General features: G+C 39.3%; 1 protein-coding gene across 1 annotated transcript; it reads right to left on the bottom strand.

Moving 5' to 3' along the window:
* Positions 1–485: 485 nt before the first annotated feature.
* On the bottom strand, positions 486–16,853 carry PSAT1 (phosphoserine aminotransferase 1). Its single transcript, XM_055699107.1, has 9 exons — positions 16,741–16,853; positions 14,490–14,550; positions 13,314–13,383; positions 12,030–12,235; positions 10,243–10,415; positions 9,025–9,194; positions 5,394–5,522; positions 2,760–2,897; positions 486–2,158 (listed from the first exon to the last, which is right to left on the bottom strand). Exons 1-9 carry the CDS (start codon positions 16,798–16,800, stop codon positions 2,053–2,055), a joined length of 1,113 nt encoding a protein of 370 aa, XP_055555082.1. The 5' UTR covers positions 16,801–16,853; the 3' UTR covers positions 486–2,052.
* Between the last annotated feature and the right edge of the window lie 3,227 nt (positions 16,854–20,080).

The following is a 20,080-nucleotide window of genomic DNA, read 5'->3' as shown; positions in this document are numbered from 1 at the left end:
ACAGGAAAAAAAATGTCCCTGTTGGGCTCATGAATCAGCTGCATATGGCAGTGCCACCTTTTTCGTAGTCACATATAAAAGAATGCCTGCTAAGAGGCATGCAAGGCTATTATAAATAGAAATGTTTACTAGCTTTTAGAAAGAGGTAAGTCACAACTACTGTTGAAAATAAGGACACCAAATTCAGAGGAAGCAGAATTTTAGAAAGGTAGAAAGCTTAATATGGAACCTGAATTAGATCTTCATGACTGACTGGGCAAGAAAGGGTTCTCTAAACATTCTCACAGTAATACTCTTGTTTCCATGCTAGTTGTAGGAACAGCTATTTTCAGAAAGAAAAAAAACATAAATGAGGGAAGCTTGCTTTTTAGGAAAAAGGATGATACTGGAATCTTAAATTCTAACACACGTTATGCATGACTCATCCTTCCAAAGTGACAAAAACAAAAGCTTCAGACACACCAATACTTCACAGCATGCTGTGATAAAGTTTTTTCTTCACCAATTTCTTTAATTAGAGTTACACTGAGCTGACAAAAATTTCAAAACAGTAGTCAAAGTGACAACTTTTCAAATAGGAATGTAACTCAACCCTATCACAACTGCACTGACTTGCTGTGAGGTTCCACCAAGAAACAGACAGTCCATCATTACCATTATTAATCTGTTACCACTGTACTGGAGTTACATAAAAATAATAAAAAAAAAACCCAGTCCCGTACCAGAGCTTACAGCCTGAAACCATCTGCAGTAATGCTAAACACTATGATACTAGCATATAGCTTCTAGGCAAGTTAAAACCAGAGGCTAGTGTCAATATACGGTCATTGGTAGTACATTCCCAAGCTAAGGAAGAAAAATAACTCTAAGGGTACTATAATAAATCTTCTGAAGGTATTTGCATAACCACAGTTCCTTCTCTAGCCCAGAGCATCAAAGGCTGGAATAAGGCAGAAGGATCAATTGAGAAAGTTGTACCAAAAGTGTGATGTCGCGTCAGGAGAAAGCAAGGAAGTCAAGGCTTGTATTCACTGCAGCCAGGCAAAGCCCCACATACAAAAGGCTACAGAACTAAAGCAATGAAAGGGTAGAGAACACACTGGCATAGTTAGAGGGAAAACATTTAAGAAACACCAGACAAAAAGAAAAAAAAAAAGTCTGCTGCACTTTGGTCTAGGAAGTCAGAGCACAGAAAGTCACAGATCCATTCAGTGGCATACAGCCATCCAGTTTGGCACAAGATTAAGAAATTATAAAGAAGATTTTAGCAGAAGCATATACGCACACTCCAGAATAAGAATATAAAATTAACAACCTGAAGAATTTTAATATACAAAAAGCATAGAGAAATAAACAACATCTAAATTGGTGCAATTACAGACTCATTCATCTTAGCTTTGAACCAATAAATGGTTACATGAAAAAAGGCCCAGTCCCACAGACTTGAATGACAATGGGTACTGCTATATGGAACTTACGATAGTACTTCAAGCATGGGAGCAGAAGTCTGAAAGACAAGGTGCTCAGGTTAGGAACACAGATATTAACTCTTAAATACTACTGGTGGGGTATACTGTTGCAATATATCAAATAAACCAACTAGATATCCTCCGAGAACACCTACTATCAGTTCTAGCTTCAGTGTGCAGTCACAGATTTGTAAAGTATTACAGAAAGCTTATGACAAATTTTGTCTCCTGAAGTTTACTAAAAACAATTCATTGGTGATGAAGTCATCTGTGACTAGAAGCAAGAAACAGGCTCAGATCCATAGCATCTTACAGTGCTACTCATGTTTTAACCACACTTTGAAAATACTGTTTTGCAAGTCTCAGAACAAATCTTTATCAGCCTGGGGATCCTGACCTTCAGTGAAGCCAAGGCTGCCAAGTCATTGTAAGATTGGGCCTCAATTCCACGCAGTTAACTAAAACAGCTAGAGAAACTAAAAGAAAATAACTTGTGTGCTACAGCTGTTCAGTACCACAGTAACTTTCAAACCCTTTAGCTTTTATTCCACAGATGTGCAGCATGGCTTTAACCCATGAGCATTTATGATTGATGCATCTGCATGAAGCTTCTCATGAATGTTGCAAGCTTCTGAACATCTTCTACCGTCACTGCATTATATAAAGAGGCACGGATTCCTCCCACAGATCTGAATTGAAGAGAGGGAAGAAAACAAATAGAAAGATTTTGTATATTCTAGAAGAGATACAACATTCACAGATATTCAAACCTACTCCAAAGGGATAACAGTCACATTTCATGTAAACGAGAAGCAACATTTAATTCTTCAAGGCAAGCTTGCCATTAGAGAAACTCTATTAGTTGTTTACAGTTCCAATGCTGTAGCCCTGCAACATAAAAGCTACTTTTAATCCCACAAGCACCAGTGAACGCGGTAAGGAACTCTTGCAACCAGGTCAACAAGCTGTGTAATGAAAGGCTTTATACAATGACAGAACCTGACCTCAAGAGTCATCTTTTGTATTTGCACAGACAGATGTATCAAATTGGAGTAGAAAGCAGACTTAAGCAGAAAGTTCTCTGAACCCCACCACACATAAGCAGTAGTTGAATCACCATCAGTCTCTGATTACAGTCTCTATCTAGACTGCTATTCCCAAGTGATGCCAAACCAATGAGTAGCAGTCCAAGAGTGAAAAAGGCCAAGTCAATGCATAAAGCCCGCTGCCGTACCACTGTAGTAACAGTTCATTCTGCACAGGAAAGGGATTCATCTGACAAGTACTTACCGATGCCCTTTCAGAGATATCATGTTAAGTTCCACAGCTTTCTCAAGAAATTTCTTTTCCAGTGCTTCATCACCCTTGATACTGCCAATACGGAAAGGGACATTCATTCTGCTTCGGTTCTTTTTCTCAACTGGACATCTAGAAAAGTTGTAGAATGTAATGATTAACCCATTTTGTGCTAAATTTACATTTCAACTATATACAACTTCAGAAAGTGAATAATTCCATCTGTTTAGCACCAGTCATTCCTCCATAATTGAAAAGGTCGTTACTTTCTATGAAAGAAACCAACCTTCCTTTTTCAACAGAGTATAAAAACAGAAAAAGTGGAAGGCTTATTGGCTGTTCCTGACATACTTAAAATTGTCCCCAGGGAATGCACAGGAGGCCTGTAGACAGGCCTAATTTAAAATACTTAATGAAAACCACCACCCCACCCACAACAGTCTCAGTTACATTCCCTCGGGTAAGTGAGGTTACAGCAAACTTTGACTAAGTCTTAAGCAGTTTCTTCTCTTTATCTTCAAAGACTGACACACTTATTTTCACTCATCATAAATACTGCCAGAACTGAGCTTGACTCAGCTAAACGGAACTAAAGGAAGTGTAAGAACACAGCATAAGGAAATTTCCCTGGACATTAGTGACTTCTGTCAGTGGTTTCAGTCCACCTTCTACCTTTAGTATTTTTCATGAACATCTTAAGTACAGAAGAGGTATCTAGAACAAGTCTTGCATCACATACATAGCCACAACATACAAGGAACATCACAGCTCCTTAATACTTAAAAATCCCTTTAATCTGAAGTAGAGAATTCAAGACACATTTAAAGCAAAATTTTTCTTCAATTATTTTGTGAGAGTAAGAACATGGGGAACAAAAAAAAGATTTAAGTATTTTTCTTTAGTGATTCTAGCTAAATGAATCATGAAGCCTCCTGATTTTTTCTGTCCTAAGGCTGTGACATGCCTAATGAATCCATGTAAGAATCTATAAGTTTTCTCACATTGCATGTAAGTTTCATACCTATTATTATTCTATTTGACAAAAATTAATAGAATTCTTTATTTCCTCCTTTGTATAGATGTCTTCATTATGAAGAGGAAAAGTCAATCACAACAGCTGTGTATACAAATTTTCTGCTTCAGATGCAACTAGGAAAACACTTCACAAATGCCTATGCATTCCCATGTCAGAACTGTAGCTACACTATAGTGTTAAGAAGATCCAGTTGCTATCAGGCAATCTGAAGTAACTCAGTTTGTGCACAGCCTATGGAAAGCAAATTGCAAAATGGCACAGCACTTTGTGGAAGAAAAATCTCCGTTTCCTAAATGGTTTGTCACAATGCTTACCCAGTGAAGAATGCCACAGATTAGGAGATACCTAAAGCTGCCTTCTCAGCTGTAAAGTAAGTCTCCCTTGTAGTCATTAGGTACAATAAAATCCATTCTTAGCAGTATTGCTTAGTAAGATACATATAGCTCAGTTCATGAAGCTTGCTTTGCCTTCCCAGCTGACTACCTGCCATCCCATCTGCATTGCACTTCCCACCCACAGCCTTAGAGACCAGCCTACCAGAAACAAATTTGTATTTGTCGAAATATTTTTTTCAAGGCTTCATTTGCTTACTGAGGTTTATAAAAAAACCCTCAGGATTTCCGTAGAGTAGGATCACAATCTGATCATGGCAATGATAAAGGCAAAGCTGTTCTCGTTAACTAAATGGATAAGCAGAATGTATTAAATATTATGATGAAACTATATCCCTGCCAATTAAGGTTGTAGCCAGCTTTAATTTAAAATCCAAATTTAATTTGCCCTATCTAAACTCTGACTTGAAAGTTAATTGGCTCCTAAAACTGTTGATTTTATACTGAAGATTAAGGAAAATATTTTGCTGTTTCATAGTCAATTACTAGTTTGAGCTTGGTGAGTATTAGAATTATTCCAAATTACAACATCAGCTTTTAAGTATACATGTTTTGGGTCCTGTGAGCTCAAAACCACCTTGCATTAATATGTAAAAATCAGAGGGTTAGATCTGTTTGGAAAACCAGCAAAAATAACTGAAGAAAATAAACTATATGTAAAGAAAATGTATTAAATTTTGACTACGCTTACGTCTGCTTTTCCTGTTTCAGAACTTAGCACTGTTAGCTAATAAGAACACTATGCTTGACAGAGAGAAAGCAGAATCTTTGACTACTGAAGACAGATGGCAGGAAGAATAAAATGCAAAAGTGGTCTCTAAAATTTCTTACAAGCCACTTTCTCTGTTTTGGCCTGTATTTACCCAAGAGATTCAGTGAGCGTAAAAAAAACGGATATGCAGATCCTGGCTTGTATATGCTTCTCCTAGACTCCTGTATTTTAAGTTTAACATACATGTTATTAATATGTTTCACAACTGATCTATATAAACTTGAGATAATTTCCTACTGAAATAAGACTCAGTCTTGGATAGTTATCAAGTAAATGGTTTGCACAAGTAATTCCTGCAGGATCCCTCACAACTTATATATAAACTGAAAAGGTAACTTTAAAAATATGCTGCAATCAGACTCCTTAAATTACGAACGTTTGGCTCTGCAATAAATATTGAAACCAAGGGCAAGAGCATAGCAACTTACACATAGAATCCATTAGATTTGTCTATAATATCATAAATCATTCGTGACTTGATTAAACTAAGTTTATCCATAGCTGCAGCCCCGCCATTATTCTTTATCCATTCCAGTACCAATCCCATGATATAAATACTGCAAGAGGAAAAAACATGTTTCAGTCAGATTATTTAAAAAAAAAAAAGCAGAAAAATAACAGTCCTATTTAATAGTTAAAATGTTTCAGCAACAAAATGTTCTGTTTGGTTTTATGGTGCCTACAATTAACAACTCAGAATCTAGGCTATTTTAGTAATTATGACAATTCTAAGCAGGCCATGTTTTTTGGACACAGATGAAGTAACCCAAAATTCAAAACCTAAACAAATCTGTCGGACCAAACTTAATCCTTTGTACCACAGGACAAGTCCTGCAGGTTTCCTGCAACCCTGCAGGGCTCCCAAGGACATCCCCAGAACACACTGCATGGACTGCCATTTCATTGACTACACAACTGCCTGCTGAGTCCTAGAAAGAGCCAGAATTAGTGCAAAGTTAGTAGCATCCACCCTATACAGCTGCTCTGGCAAAAATACAGGGGTGCATCTCAAGCGCATGTACATTAATAAAGCCAGAAATCTAATCACATTTTCACAAATGTTAAATAAAAACTATAATCCTATTTCTGTCTAAAAAGACCTTTTGCCCACACGAAAAGTGAAGTCTGGCAAAACAAATAATGATGTATCACACCTAATTATTCATTACCATTCAAGTTCTAAGCAGAGATCTGGAAGCCTGTTGGCATCATGTGGCTTGGGACCAAGTATTTCAATGCTAGTTACTAAGTGCAACATAAAAAAATCCCTGAGGCCTTTTGCCTTTGTGCTTTTGCTACAAAGCTCAGCTTGTTCAAGTTCAGGCACTTCCCACGACTACAACACTTCACATAAAAAATCCAAAACTGTTCACAGGTTTTTATGGCATATTTTCAATAAGTTCACTTTTATTAATCCCTTCATTACAGATTCCAAGGGAGTGCTCAGAGAACATTACCCTATGAGTCTCCCTAACACAAATCTATCAGAAGGCTGTTTTAAACTTTGCTACTTCTAATTTCTCAGGGGATGCCAGCATCAAATCTTTGAACACTGCAGAATGAGGGAGGTTACAGACCATTTTATACAAAGCACCTTATAGCTTTGAGAGCACAATCTTGCTACATTTATGACAGCACACTCAACTACACCAGTGTAAAGAACTTCAGCGAAGGATAGCCTATGCCCTTGCCAAATATACAAGGCCACATTCCCTCTTACCCTCACTCCTTTGAGTGAAACTTCTTGGACAAGTCAAGTCAGCTTCAGAGTCACCCACAAGACCCAGCCAGCTGAAGTCTTTTATCCTTCTTTCATGTCAGTCAAAATAACATTTTTGGAGCAATTTTAAATGCAAAATGCATTCTGGAGCTTGGAAAAGAGATTTTTATAGCAAATTCATTGTTAATTTTAGCAAAGCAGATTACGGTCGAAGAGTCAAACTCTGTAGCACTGAGAGGTTAAAGCCATTAGCATCAACTTAATTTAATATCCTGCTGAAGTAGCTTTTGCAAATTCAGTTAATATTTCCTGCTTGTTTGCCAGCAAACCATTAGCGTGTGCAAGGAAGAGAGCAAAGAAAAAGAACTAAGCAGCTTTGCCAGCTCTTTACAAAAACTGGAATAGGCTTTTAGCACCAAGCCAAAAAGACGTGCACCCTGCCAACATTTCAGTCTGTTACATTCTGGATTCTGGAGTATACTCCAATGCAGGTCTGTAGCATGAAGTGAGATCTGGCACGACAGCGATCAGAAAGGAGAAAAGTCTGCTAGTTCAGCTTTATTTTCAGCCCCTTTAATCTTCCACTACCCTGTTAATGTTATTGACAGATACCGAGTTACAAATAAAGCAGCACTTCCTTTTCAAGCAGCTCTTTGCAGTGGCTAAAATAAAGTTACAGAATTTCATTCATTTTCCTTTTCAAACCAGAGGAGCAACACTGTGTTCAAGTGCTGAGATTAAGTAGAACTTCGGATTTTCAAATGGAAATAGCTTTGTACTTGGAAAACATGAATGGCTGGATTTAAGACCTGGCATATGCAAGTACACAGTGTCCGAAACTGTATGCGTGACTTGGCAGTCAGGAAGACAACTGATCATGAAATAGAGGCTTTATCAATTACTGGGAAAAACACACATACTGCCCATGTTACAAAGCCACATTCAGAAAGATGATAAAAACCTGGAAACATTGTAAGGCTAATTTTTGTTTTAACAGCAGCCCTAAGGATACTGGGTGTATACAGCTAATAGGGCAGACAGGCTGATAGCAAAGACTACGTTGCTGCAGCACTACATACTCTACGGTATGCATACCGCTTGTAAAATCTGGAACATACACCCACAAGATTTACTGCTCTTCTGATAAATTAAGATAACTGCTTCTATGTCATTGCAATAGTACACCCAACAGTGAGAATCAGCAGATTCAGAGTTGCAATTAGTATCAGTTAAAATTCTACTAAATTAAAGTAAGCAATGGTATTAAGGTAGGTTTTATATGTAGGAATCCCTGTACTTCATGGCTATACAGTGCCTTTAATAACTATTGGACATCATTAAGCAACTTAACTTTACAAATTCTGGCATGTACGAAAAAGCTGTAAGAGCTGAGATTAAACATGAATGTAAGATTGCATTATGAAATTATCCAAATGAAAATGAAATCTTATCTTCAAAAGCAGAAACCACTATTAGCAAAATAATTTTTAAAACCTGGTTTGAAGATCTTTTTTAAAATAATCATTTTAGTGGACACTGTTATGAAAATGCTCCAGATGAAGAATGAGTAGATATTACTGGCTCAACACCTAAATATTCAGTAGCAAAGCATCATTTCACTAGTCATCAGAAGCTAGGAAATAGTAATTTCAGAAGAACAAGCTGTAGTCTGTTCTGTTTCTTGCATACATGAAATCATCAGGTACATGCCAGTTTTATGATCTTGGTTGCTAGCAGTAACTATGAAGCCGGATCAATTTTATTTGTGGTTGTCAAGTCAAAGAACTATGCAAAGTTGTAGTAGAGAATAAAGCAAACTAATCACTAAAATGCCTTTAAAAAAATACTAGTTTCATTTCAAAATTGACAGTAGTAAATATGTAGCTAGAATGAGATACTAAAAAATAAAAGAATGTTTTAATTAAAAGTTTTAATAATATAAAACATAACAATAATATTTACTATTTTCCAAAGAAAAATCAATAGGGATCTGGAGGTTCAATTTCTGAGAACAAGCTCAGGAAGAAATTAAATCACATCTGTACTGAGTATTCAAGAAGCAAGACTACCTGACAAGTTACCTACTTGCAACAATAGAAGCATCACCACTGAGTTTGAGTGGTGTTCGTGTAAGTCACAACTGGATCTTGAAACTTCTACAATGGAATTATGACAGACAATATTTACTTCCAAAAAACCCATGTCCTTTATGGCTGAGTCCCACTAGGCAACAGTGACTTGAAGATAAATACTCAACTTCTGAAACTTTTCTCGGTAAAAGCAGCAGATGGCAGCGCAGTAGCTTTCCGAGGGAGAGACTAAATAGCAGGGCAAGTTACCTGTAGCATGGTGGAGTGTTATACAAAGAGCCATTCGTCGCTTGCGTTTTGTAATCCAGTACTACAGGGCATTCTTTCAGAGCAAATCCCAGCAAGTCCTCACGTACTATTACAACAGTAACTCCAGCACAACCAACATTCTTCTGAGCACCAGCAAAAATGACGCCAAACTAATAGGAAGAGGGAGAGAAGGACTTACTACATGCATTTGCTAGTAGATGTTATAATGGACTCATACACCAATATCATTATACAATAGGTATACAACTCAGCTCAATAGCTTGGAGAATGTGTTGAAAATGAGCAAGTTATAGGTCAACGAGTTAAAAGTTCTGAATTCAAACTGCACTTACAGCTATAATTATCCCTTGTATGTCTATAATTAGAACCATGTATCTTCATTCAACTGAGGAATAAAATCACAATAAGTTTCCCAGTAATTTGCTAGATGTTCATTTAGTAGCTACAAAAAATTCTCAAGGTAGCCTGTCCCAATTTTACACTACTCCAAGCAAACCTACTAAGAATAAATTCATACATAGATCACAGTATTTTCAACCAATATGGTATTTCAGAACAGGTATCATATAACCAACCTGTTCAAAGAAGGCAGATTAAGAAAGGCCAAGATGAATGCAGTAACAATTGCCCCTTCTTTTTGCTACACACAGATAAGAAAGATCAAACATGCTACTTCACTAGTCAGTAACACTTCCCACTCCTAACACACTTTACAAATGTAAGTACTATGTTCTACCTCTGTATTACCTAAGAAAGACGCAGTAATTGTGAAGCACAAGAAGCTTTAGCAGCTTGAAAGGGGCTACAGATTTTTCCATGAAAGAAGCAGGATCAAAAATTCTGATTCACTGTACCCTGCTAGAGCCATACACACTATCTACAGAGTAAATATGATTCAGAATATATCTCGCTCAGCTACAGCATCAGATAAGACCACAGAGTCAACAAATAATCTTGGACAGCTATTAACAGGAACAATTTCAACATGGTTCAGTATGTTTTTACTGAAAAAAGGACACCACAAATCTCAAACTTCAAATTTCCATTTGTGTCCATCATCAGCTATCCAAATAACAAAATATTATTTCCTTAATTTCACTGTTCAGCATCTCTGGCCATCCAGACATTTCTAAGTGGCTAATTATATGCATTGAAGTTTGAAAATATTTTGTGCAGCCACTGTGTCCAATACTGTACCTTGGAAACATCCACAGGTCTGGAGAGGAAATTTGATGACATATCACAAACCAAGACTGCTCCTTTGACATCAGGTACAAAGTCAAACTCCACACCATGAACAGTCTCATTAGCACAGTAATAGACATAAGATGCATCAGGATTAAGATTCCAAGTGCTTGGGTCAGGAATGTCTGAGACAAAAAAAATAAAAAACAAAGGTCACTGGAGACAAATAATCTTCCTGGTGTGTAATTTTACTTGAACACAGGACTTAAGTGTAAACCCAGAACGATTTTGCAGTATGAAGTATTAATTATATTGTTAACAGAAAATATTTTATCTGCAAAGGAAATACCAATGCATTCCCAAAATTCTACGGTGAGCCATCAATAAACTTGCAAACATCCTTCTGGTTGTCAGCCCTTATTCCTCAAGGGATTTTCGCCAGGTTTGTAATCCCAAACTACTGCCCCAGGGGTCCAAACCGGCATTTCAGAGGAATTCAGGCACTGGGTCTAAGAATCCTCTTGGTGCTTTTGGAACTACTGTGGCATTCAAATTCTCACTGGCAAAGTTCTCTAAAGCTGTGCTTCTGTGCATTCCCAGAAGTACTTCAGTCTTTCCCAAGGTGAACACAGGGTTACCTCCCTCCCTCCCATTTAGGCTTTGCCACAGACTTACAAAACCAAGATTTCTTCTGCCAACAGGCAATATACAGGCATGCCCTAACAGCACAGAACAGGTTTGCATAGAACCAGCGGTTGCTCTTCCTTTCTTCTCTTCTCCAAAACATGAGGGGGAAAAAGCACTGCTGTTTTCTCCACCATTATTTACTGCCTCTCCCCTTACTACAGCTGCCAAATGCTGAATACACTCCCCTAGACGGGTAGGCTGCAGGTTCAATTCCTTCCTGTGCCTCACAGGTTATGAGCTTATCTTCCAAGTCAGTATACTAACTGATCATTAGGGCACTAACTCATATGGGGATACTCTGTCTTTCCTGTTGCCTCTAAACCCAGTTCAAATACTGTAATTTGAATCAGAGGGAAGGAAAGTAAGCATGACTGGCAGGAGCAGAAACCAAAACTCAGTTGTCCATGGTCCAAGAATCATTTATGTATATCCAGTGACAAAATTATACACTCAAAATATCCTTGAAACAGATTCTTACAAAAAATCCCAATGCCTCAATTACAGTTAAACTTTTTCTTCCTTCTACACTGTGGTTGTTAGATTACGTTATGTCCAGTAAGTAGCTCCAAGAGAAAGAGCTGAAAATGCTTCTTCCATTCCAGAGCCAACTTGCCTGTTACAACACACCTACTTTCAAGGGTTCCCAGATACCTATCTTTGCCACCCGTAACAGAACACAGGTCTCCCGTCTCCTGGAACAAAAAGGTTAAGCTCCCAGACATGCTTCTAAGTGTCAGATCAATCTCATCTTGACAGCACCTGGAACTGAAATATCTCAAAATATCCCTGCATATAGCTTAAGAACTCAGTTCAACAACAACAAAAAAAAGAAAAAAGATAAAAAGAAATGGACAGCCCAGACCATTCCCCTACCATTTTCCGGGATCTGCTTAACCCTAGTTTCAGAATTATTTTCTGGTGGAGACTGTTAAGCCATCTAACAGATCTCCCCATGATGAACATGGAGAGATGTAGCAGGCAATCTTCTGAGTGATGGGCAGTCAGCTCTGTAAGTAGTTAACATTCAGTAATGCAATAGCTGAGTTGGACTGGTTTTCAGAGCCATTCAAAAAGCTAAGCGGTAACATGGATGGATATAATCATCAACTTACTTGTATAGGTTCCTAGTTTTGGATGAACAATATTCACTTTGGCATACTTCTCTGCCTCTTTAGCTGCTTTTGCCGACCAAGCTCCGGTAACCACATAATCCGCATGCCTTCCCTCCTTCAAACCAATAAGATTAAGTGGGACTGCACTAAACTGACCAGATCCACCTCCTTGGAGGAAAATCACTTTGTAGTTTTCTGGTATATTTCTGCATGCAAGAAATAATCATTTATATTATTCCCAGAAGACACAGAATGCATAAAACTTGATACTATGCGTTTAATGGTAACTGAGAAATAACGCTGTCATTTTAGAAGACTCTGCCAAGAGGTTAGACCAAATCCCACTAACTTACCTCAGCACTGGTCCCATGTAAAAACTTAAGAATAATGCTATACATTCTACTAACAATTATTTGCTGAAAACAAATGCCTCCCCTTGGACAGCATTAAACAAATTCACTGAGAAGCTCTACTATCATAGCACACACAAGCCTGAAAGATATTTCTACAGAATTACTGCTCACTTTTAATTTTATTGCTAATTTCACAGCTTTTCCGTCAGACTAAGAACTTCAAACTGAAGTGCTCACAGCAGAATTCAGCTTCGAGACCCTTCAATTTGAAAGTGCAACTGTAAATTGTACATGCAGAGCAAGTGCCTTAAGTTGTTCACACTGTCACAAAAATAACTTGTTCAAATTATTAAGACTCTGTCCATAATTCTGGCTGTGACCGAGAGTCAAGCTTTTATATGACATGACCAACATCTACTACTACGAGAACATTAATTCTAATACACAGTATATTTATTTCAAACTTTAAAATATTAGTCGCACTACAAATAGGAAAAGGGCTCCTGATCAGTGATTCTAAAACACATCCACAGAGCTTATGTTAGTAAAATCAGACTGTTGAGTAATGCATAGATCACCTCTATACCATTAGAGAAATGAGTTGTTGTTTCTACTTATTTCTTGAAGTTGATGCCCTTTGTGAATTCCATGAAAGTGACAAAAATTAAAATTTCAGAAAAGTCAACCAGTCAGTGTTTAGTAGACACATAAAAAACATCTTAACCTAATAAAAACGTAAAAACCCTTTGTTACATTCAAATAAATCAGCATCAGACAAACAGAAAACCAAGGTACTCTCCACTCAGACACAGCACCTTAAAAAAAAAACCCAAACACCAAAACAGGTGCTTTCAATGAAAGGTCCCAATATTAATCATTATTGGTGCAACTAGCACAAGCATGAAATAAAAATGAGGAATAATTCACTTACAGCAATTCTCGCATAAGACTTTCAGCTGTATTTAGAATTTTCATGAAATCTGAAGTTCGATGGCTCATTTCTTTGGTGGATAGGAAAAACGAAATAACAAGAAACAAAATTATAATACATCAATGCAATTTAAAATTGTGTTAAGTTTTAACCATTCTATACCACAGACCCAAAATGCCTGAAGGCTCCCATTCCCAGTCCCAACTCCTATGTATTTTTGCTTAGCCCTCCTAAATATCCACACAAGACTTATACCTCCAGTTCAGGCAAATCCAGTCCATTCACATTCAGCATCCACATGACCTTACCACCCCCAGGAACAACTACATTTGCATGAAAAAAACTCCCTAGAAAGGTGTAAGTTTTTCTCACTCTGAGAACCTTCTCTGCTACTAATGCTGTAGCAAGCATGGAGAAAGGCACAGGGGGTTGTTTTAGTCTCTTACTTTTAAGAAGTAATCCTAATTAAACATTAAGGTCACTTAATTCCTTTTATTAAGCCTCCACACTTTCTTTCATCTGTAAGAGTGTACAATTTAAATGTGAAACCAAATCCTGCAGAGAATTCAGCAACCAAAGCTTCACAGGACTAGTAAAATGCTGACTATCATCTTGCATGAAAATTTTGTGCAACTGGGGCCGAAAAGCCAGTCAGCTACTCACATAGCACAGAAGACACTTTCCTCCTTACGACAGGACAGCATGGCCTTCCTAACAGGAAGGATGCTATATATCCAATACATCTGAAATGTTTTGTCACACAGCATACAAGATATTCTATATGGTATCTATGTACACACATATACACATATAGTGGTGTATACATATATAGTATTTTACAGGCATACATAAAATATTTTTTCCTGTATTGCCTCTATATACATACACACACATACATACACATTCCTGCCCCAAGATTCAAAAGTACTGATGTTTTACATATTAGTTATCTTTTCTGTCCAGTCCTTTGTTTTAGATCACTAAATATCTGGCTACGTATCATTTTACGGTCTCCTGATACATGGTGGAAAACCAGTATGAAAAAGCATTCTCTGGACATACATGTTACCAGAATAAGGTATTAGAAAAGGAGCTGAAATACCAAGATCAAAAACCCTTATTACAATTTGGTTAAACATCTACATTCTGAAAAATACAGAATTTTTGAAGTCTTACCGAGAACACTTATACCAAGCCCTTTGTAGTCCACCAATTCCTTCTGTGCTTCTAATAATACCTAACAAAAGAAAAAATCCAAAAAGAAATTAAGGGAATTTCCCACTATCTGGAGTCACTGATGCATCATGCATATGCCAGCTGCTCTATCGTATTGCAGTAACATGACATTTGTCAAGTGAAATTACCAGAAGTATATTCAGCAATATAATTTCATTGTCTCTAGTAGCTGAGGGCTTTCCACAACATCGCACAATTAAATCATATGCTTGTTGTGAAAACTGTGTTTTAAATTATTATTTCAAGAGTTAGATTTCCACATTTCAGAATGATTTCTAGGAGTTGTATGAACTCCCAACCTTTTACAGAACACAGTATTTGTATATGTACTCTTTCTAATCAAGTATCTTAAATATCCACCTCCAGCCCTCCGCCCTATGTTCTTTTGCTTGACTTGTGCGAATAAGACAACCAAGATACTGAGGAAAACAAAGAAAAGTCATCTTGGGGAATATGATACCTCAAACTGACCCAACAAGACAAGGCCTGGTTTTACAGAATTAAGTCCCACACTTTTTGAAGATGAGCCTAGAGAAGTTATCGAAAGTTAAGAAAGAAATGAAGCAACATTTTGAGATAACCAAAAAATGCAGGTCACTCCTGGGAGCCCTAGCCAGGTAATCTGCTGCTTCAACCTTCCATTTTTCTTTCTTCTCCCATACCTCTCAAATATCAGCGAAGTGGACTTAGATTCTAACCGTTGGATCTGCAGCTTCTGATTTCAGTAAATTCTTGTTTGATACAACATTCTTAATTCTTCCTAAGGGAAGTACAGGAGGGAGCCCCAGCAGAAAAGCCACCAAAACACACACTGCATGCTTGCATCCCAGGGAGATGGCAAGAAACCACACACTCAGGACAGCTACAGGAGCAAGAAGTCTACCTTGCTGACAAGGTATCCACATGGCCTTGTCACCTGTAACAGCAGAAGTCAACCAGAAACAACTGCTGCTTTTGATGTTGAGAGATTTCTAAATTTTAACCACTGTGCTTCACATGCAAATTTATCAATGCCAGAGGAGGGGGCAGAAAGGTCAAGGGGAACACACAGACTATTAAAAAGTGCTTGGTAAAATCCAATTCTGTTAGGAACATTCTTTATCTGACAATCTGCACACGCCTTACAATAGCCATTTATCATATGCCTTGTAATAGCCATGAAGAGCTTTGTCTACCTTCTTGCTTCAATGAGTCTACCGCACTTCATACATGGTATCAGCCCACAAAGTGGAACAATTGAGGTGATACAGTAGTCCATATAGAAGTACTGCATTTTCAAGAGGGGAAAACAGATTAATAATATGGAGTTCAGCTATGCTCGCCTCAAACCCTAACGCCAGTTTTCAGTACTGTCCATTACAGAGTTGGATACTGCAGCAGTTCTATTAAAAGTCCCTGTAAGAACCAAGGGCTCATGACAAAACAACAAATTTCTTTGCATCATAATCTGCACAGGGCATTTCCATTTGGGCCGGGGGGAGGACAAGAAGCTGCTCTACAGCAAATTTGTTTGCCCCAAGAAAACTGTTAAATAAGTAACACATAAAACAATGAAGGAAACTAAGAAAAGAATAAAAAACTTCCACAATAAACAACTCTGAAGATGGAAGTCAGATGCGCGCAATTTGGCAGAAACCGCCCCCTCTCCATATGTAACTGGATAATCACTGGCTGCTGATGCAACTTTCCAAAAGGTTGAGTCTACACTATACTCATTGTAATTTCTTAAATAAAGACTTCTCATGGAATTACCATGTTATTTATCAGCTGACAAACAATACACGCAACACGATTGCCTCTGTGCACCTGAGGAGTTACTTCCCACCTCAAAGCTGATAATACCCCTTGGTGAACGATCGGATTCAGGAAAAAAAACAGGAGAGCCTTCCTAAAGCCACATTACGGCGCGTTTCCAAAACGCTGAACTTAGCAGGGCGTTTACTTGGGTGGCGAGAGGGAGAAGAAACGAGGTCTCGTTGTTAGGCGGCTAAGCCTTTTTATTACTATTCACCAGAGTCTCCGCAGCCCTCGCTCCGCGCCCGCGGAAGCCCCCGGGAAGCGAGGGGCCCCCCCCAGCGTGCGGGCAAAGCCACGGCTGCCCCCTGCAGCGCCGGCAGAGCGCGGACACCCACACCCCAGCCCTCCGCGATGCCCTAGCCCGCGCCGGGAAGGGCCCCCCGCCCCTACTCACGGAGCGCGGCAGCTTCGCCGGCCCGGCCCCGAAGTTCGCCACCTGCCGCCCGCACTCCATGCCCGCTCCGCTCCGCTGCCGCCGCCGCTGCCCCGCTCAGCCGCCAGCCCCCGCCGATATAAACCCGCCGCCGCCGGGCCGCCGATTGGCTCCTGTCACACACACCCAGGAGGCGGGGCGGTAGCCTTTCCGGCCCGCCCATTGGCCCCCCGCGGCAGCGCCCCAGCCGCCTATTGGCAGTGCGGCCACGAGGAAACAGCGTGATCAGGCTGGCGGCGGCGTTGGGCGAGGCACGCGGGGCGCCGCGAGGGGCTCGCCACGCGCGAGGCAGCCCCGCCCCCGCCGCGCTGCCGCCTCCTCAGGGAGCGTCCCCTTGGCGAACGGGGGAGTTCGGCCCCGGCCCCGGGGCGGGCTGGCGGCCTGTGTCACCCGAAGAAACCTAAAGTGGGTTCCGGGGGAGGACCGAAAGGGGTGGCAGGGGCTGAAATGTGCCCTGCCTTTGGAAAGCCTCGGCAAAGCTCGCCTCAGCCGTCACTGCGCGCAGGGCCGCAGGCAGGCGGTAACGCACCCGTGTCCTGCGGCAGCTTCACAATGCTGCTGCAGAGCTGGGACACTGGCTCCAAAAGCGATCTGTATGCATGCGTGAGAAACGAAAAACAGCAATCCACAGTTACAATGCATTTCAGGTGATAGTTCACTTGAAAGAGGTGGTTTCACAGTACCCAAATTCTGTGTGAATTTGTTCCTCGAGGAGCAGGATACCCACCTTCCCTAATCCAAGAAGGACTGCATTGCTGTGCACTGTTTGCCCTAGCAGCCCAGTGCATGCAAATTGTTGTTTGGATTTCACAGAAAGGGAATGAAATCAAAAGAGGTGTGAAACTTAATTTCAGGGAGTGGATAGCAGGGCTGGGACTTGCCTTGAGGCCTGCCAGATCCTGGGCTGATATCCCTGAGTGTTAACCTATTCTTTCCACAGATACCTTGGTGTAAATTCATTGAAAACAGAGTTTGCATTTCAATTTAAGTCTTGTAACTGAAGGAGAGACCTTAGCTCATCCAATTTCTTCTAATTGTTTTAGTGAGAAACATAGTGCTTTACAGCCAGTTTTCAGACATCATTTTGAAAGCAGTAGCAGTACATCAGTTCTGACAAAACAAGCCAGTAGGGTATGATTGAAAACAGATGGGCTTTACTGAGTCCCATGATTTTCTAGTATCTTGCATGAGATTCATGATGCTTATATGGAGCTGCATAAAGCACAGCTCTTGAACACCTTAGCCTGCCCAGTTTTGCCCATAATGCTGGGTCTACTTTAGTCCTGTGCATGTTCACCATGTTAATCATCAAAATTAATTACCTGTATACCAAATTACTTTTTTTTTTTCCCTCCAGAAAAGTAAGCGTTGATACCCATAATTTTGTGAATACTGAGATTTCTGCAAAAGGCCATTTTTCATTACAAATTATTTCACTGCAGACATACTGACTACTTGATAAAATAATAAGAATTTACAGATTACAGCTTGATGTGGTATTTAGCAAACAGTAGTTATTTTGTTTAAAAGATTGTCAACAGAGACAGTGGTTTTAGAGCAAAGATAACCTTCATTTCAATAATAGCTATAGCTTAAGAAAAAACTGTCAAACTCACTTTCAGATACCAGAACCCTCCTCAGTTCTACAGAGATAATAGCAGACCTCACAGACATTACAGGCTGGGTACATCCTCTTCAAAATACCAAGGTATTTCTAAAGTATGTCTCAGGCTGCAACAGCCAGAACAACTACATTACTTCTAAATATTAAAATTAGTTCTAATTAAATAGAAGCCTATGCTGAACTGCTCAGTAACAATGTAGATGCGACTACAATATAATTATGTTTACTAGTGTCTTGAATAGAAACAGGCTTAGCTGATAGGGGCTCCTTGTATGGGCTTTTCCTGATCTTAAACCCAGACTATCTACTTCTGCCTGGAGAGGCAACTTCAAACTCCAGCTTGTTTGGGAAAAGGTATCCTAGGGGAAAAGCAGTCAGAAATAGGTTAGGTGGGCGATTCGGGTCGGGAAGCCTGGCCACTACTACAGGAAGTGCTTCAGCATTTGAGCAGGATCAGTCTTGAATGCTAGCTGCATGGCACAAAGTGCAAGGTAAATTAAAACTTCGGAATTAAAAGTGTAATTCAAACGTCTGGCACAAAGAGCTAGAACACAAAAATAGAAACTCGGCAAGCTGGTGCTGGTATCGGCTCAGAGCACAGGGAGCAAATATCAGCTATTGTAGTTTTTCAGTTCAGGGAAGTCCCATCCTGACTAGAGGGGTCAAAAATAGCAGCTTCCATGAGATCAGAGGACAACTGTACTGTAAGCCTTGCCACCCAGATCTTTAGAAAATTAATTTCATATTGTGCATTGATGGTGAGTAAAAATTGATAGGGATGTATAAACCAGAAAGTTTTCTCAACATGGAATAGTCCATTTCTGCTACACGGAAGGGATAATTATGTTTTTGCAGTTGGAGAGAATGAAGAGGAATAGTAAAGGTCACATCAGAGTTTTGTTTCTATTAAATTGAGATTTCTCCTATTTTAATATTTTGCTACCAGCAATTATGATTTAATATTTTTATTACCTCAAAATCCATACTCAATATGCATAGTCACACAATATAAAAGGGAAGCTTTCAAAACCATGACTTCCAGGAATTCTAGCATTTGACAGAAAATCTGACCCTTCAAGTGCCACAAATCCCTGCAGATGAAGGTGAATTTGCATAATTAACACAAAAGCAGAGAGAGCAGTATTTACTATGAAGCATAACTGGAAAAACAGAACAAAATAAAAAAAAACCAGAAAAAGTGTAATATTTAAATAAAGTTTCAGTTTTCAGTGAACTTTTATTGGGTTCATCGTGATTTCATGCTATGCTGGACAGAAAAACCTTCATCAGCTACTGCTGGAAAAGAATCAGCTCACACAAGGAGAGCACATGCACATGAGTTCTCTCTCTGGTACAACAACAGACAATCTGACATAATTTTTAAAAGACACATAATGCATAGCAACTTGGCAGCTGTTTCAGGAGGCAGCTGGGACGTCTGGTCCACCAAACTAGTGAGACTAGTAAATTTTGATGGGACTTAAAAACCAAGATGCAGGTAGCTCAGACAAGTGTTTGGAGTTATTTTGTTTTCCAGAGATTTGGCTACAAATACTTAATTAGGAAATGTGAAAAGTACACCTTTTGGAAGCCCAGATGAAGAGAAAAAAAATGCTTACATTTTGTAAGTAAACAGTAACATGTTCTCTAGCAAACACCTGGCCTATTGATTTCAGG

The sequence above is a fragment of the Falco cherrug genome, chromosome Z (assembly GCF_023634085.1).
Source record: "Falco cherrug isolate bFalChe1 chromosome Z, bFalChe1.pri, whole genome shotgun sequence".
In the NCBI taxonomy this organism is placed as follows: domain Eukaryota; kingdom Metazoa; phylum Chordata; class Aves; order Falconiformes; family Falconidae; genus Falco; species Falco cherrug.
This window is presented reverse-complemented; position numbering and strand designations above follow the sequence as displayed.

Coding starts and splice junctions, on each gene's coding strand:
- PSAT1 (XM_055699107.1), bottom strand. CDS start 16,800: ATGGAGTGCGGGCGGCAGGTGGCGAACTTCGGGGCCGGGCCGGCGAAG. Junction 9,195..10,242: donor GACCTGTGGATGTTTCCAAG/GTACAGTATTGG, acceptor TCTTCCTATTAG/TTTGGCGTCATTTTTGCTGG. Junction 2,898..5,393: donor AAATCTAATGGATTCTATGT/GTAAGTTGCTAT, acceptor CAACTTTTCTAG/ATGTCCAGTTGAGAAAAAGA.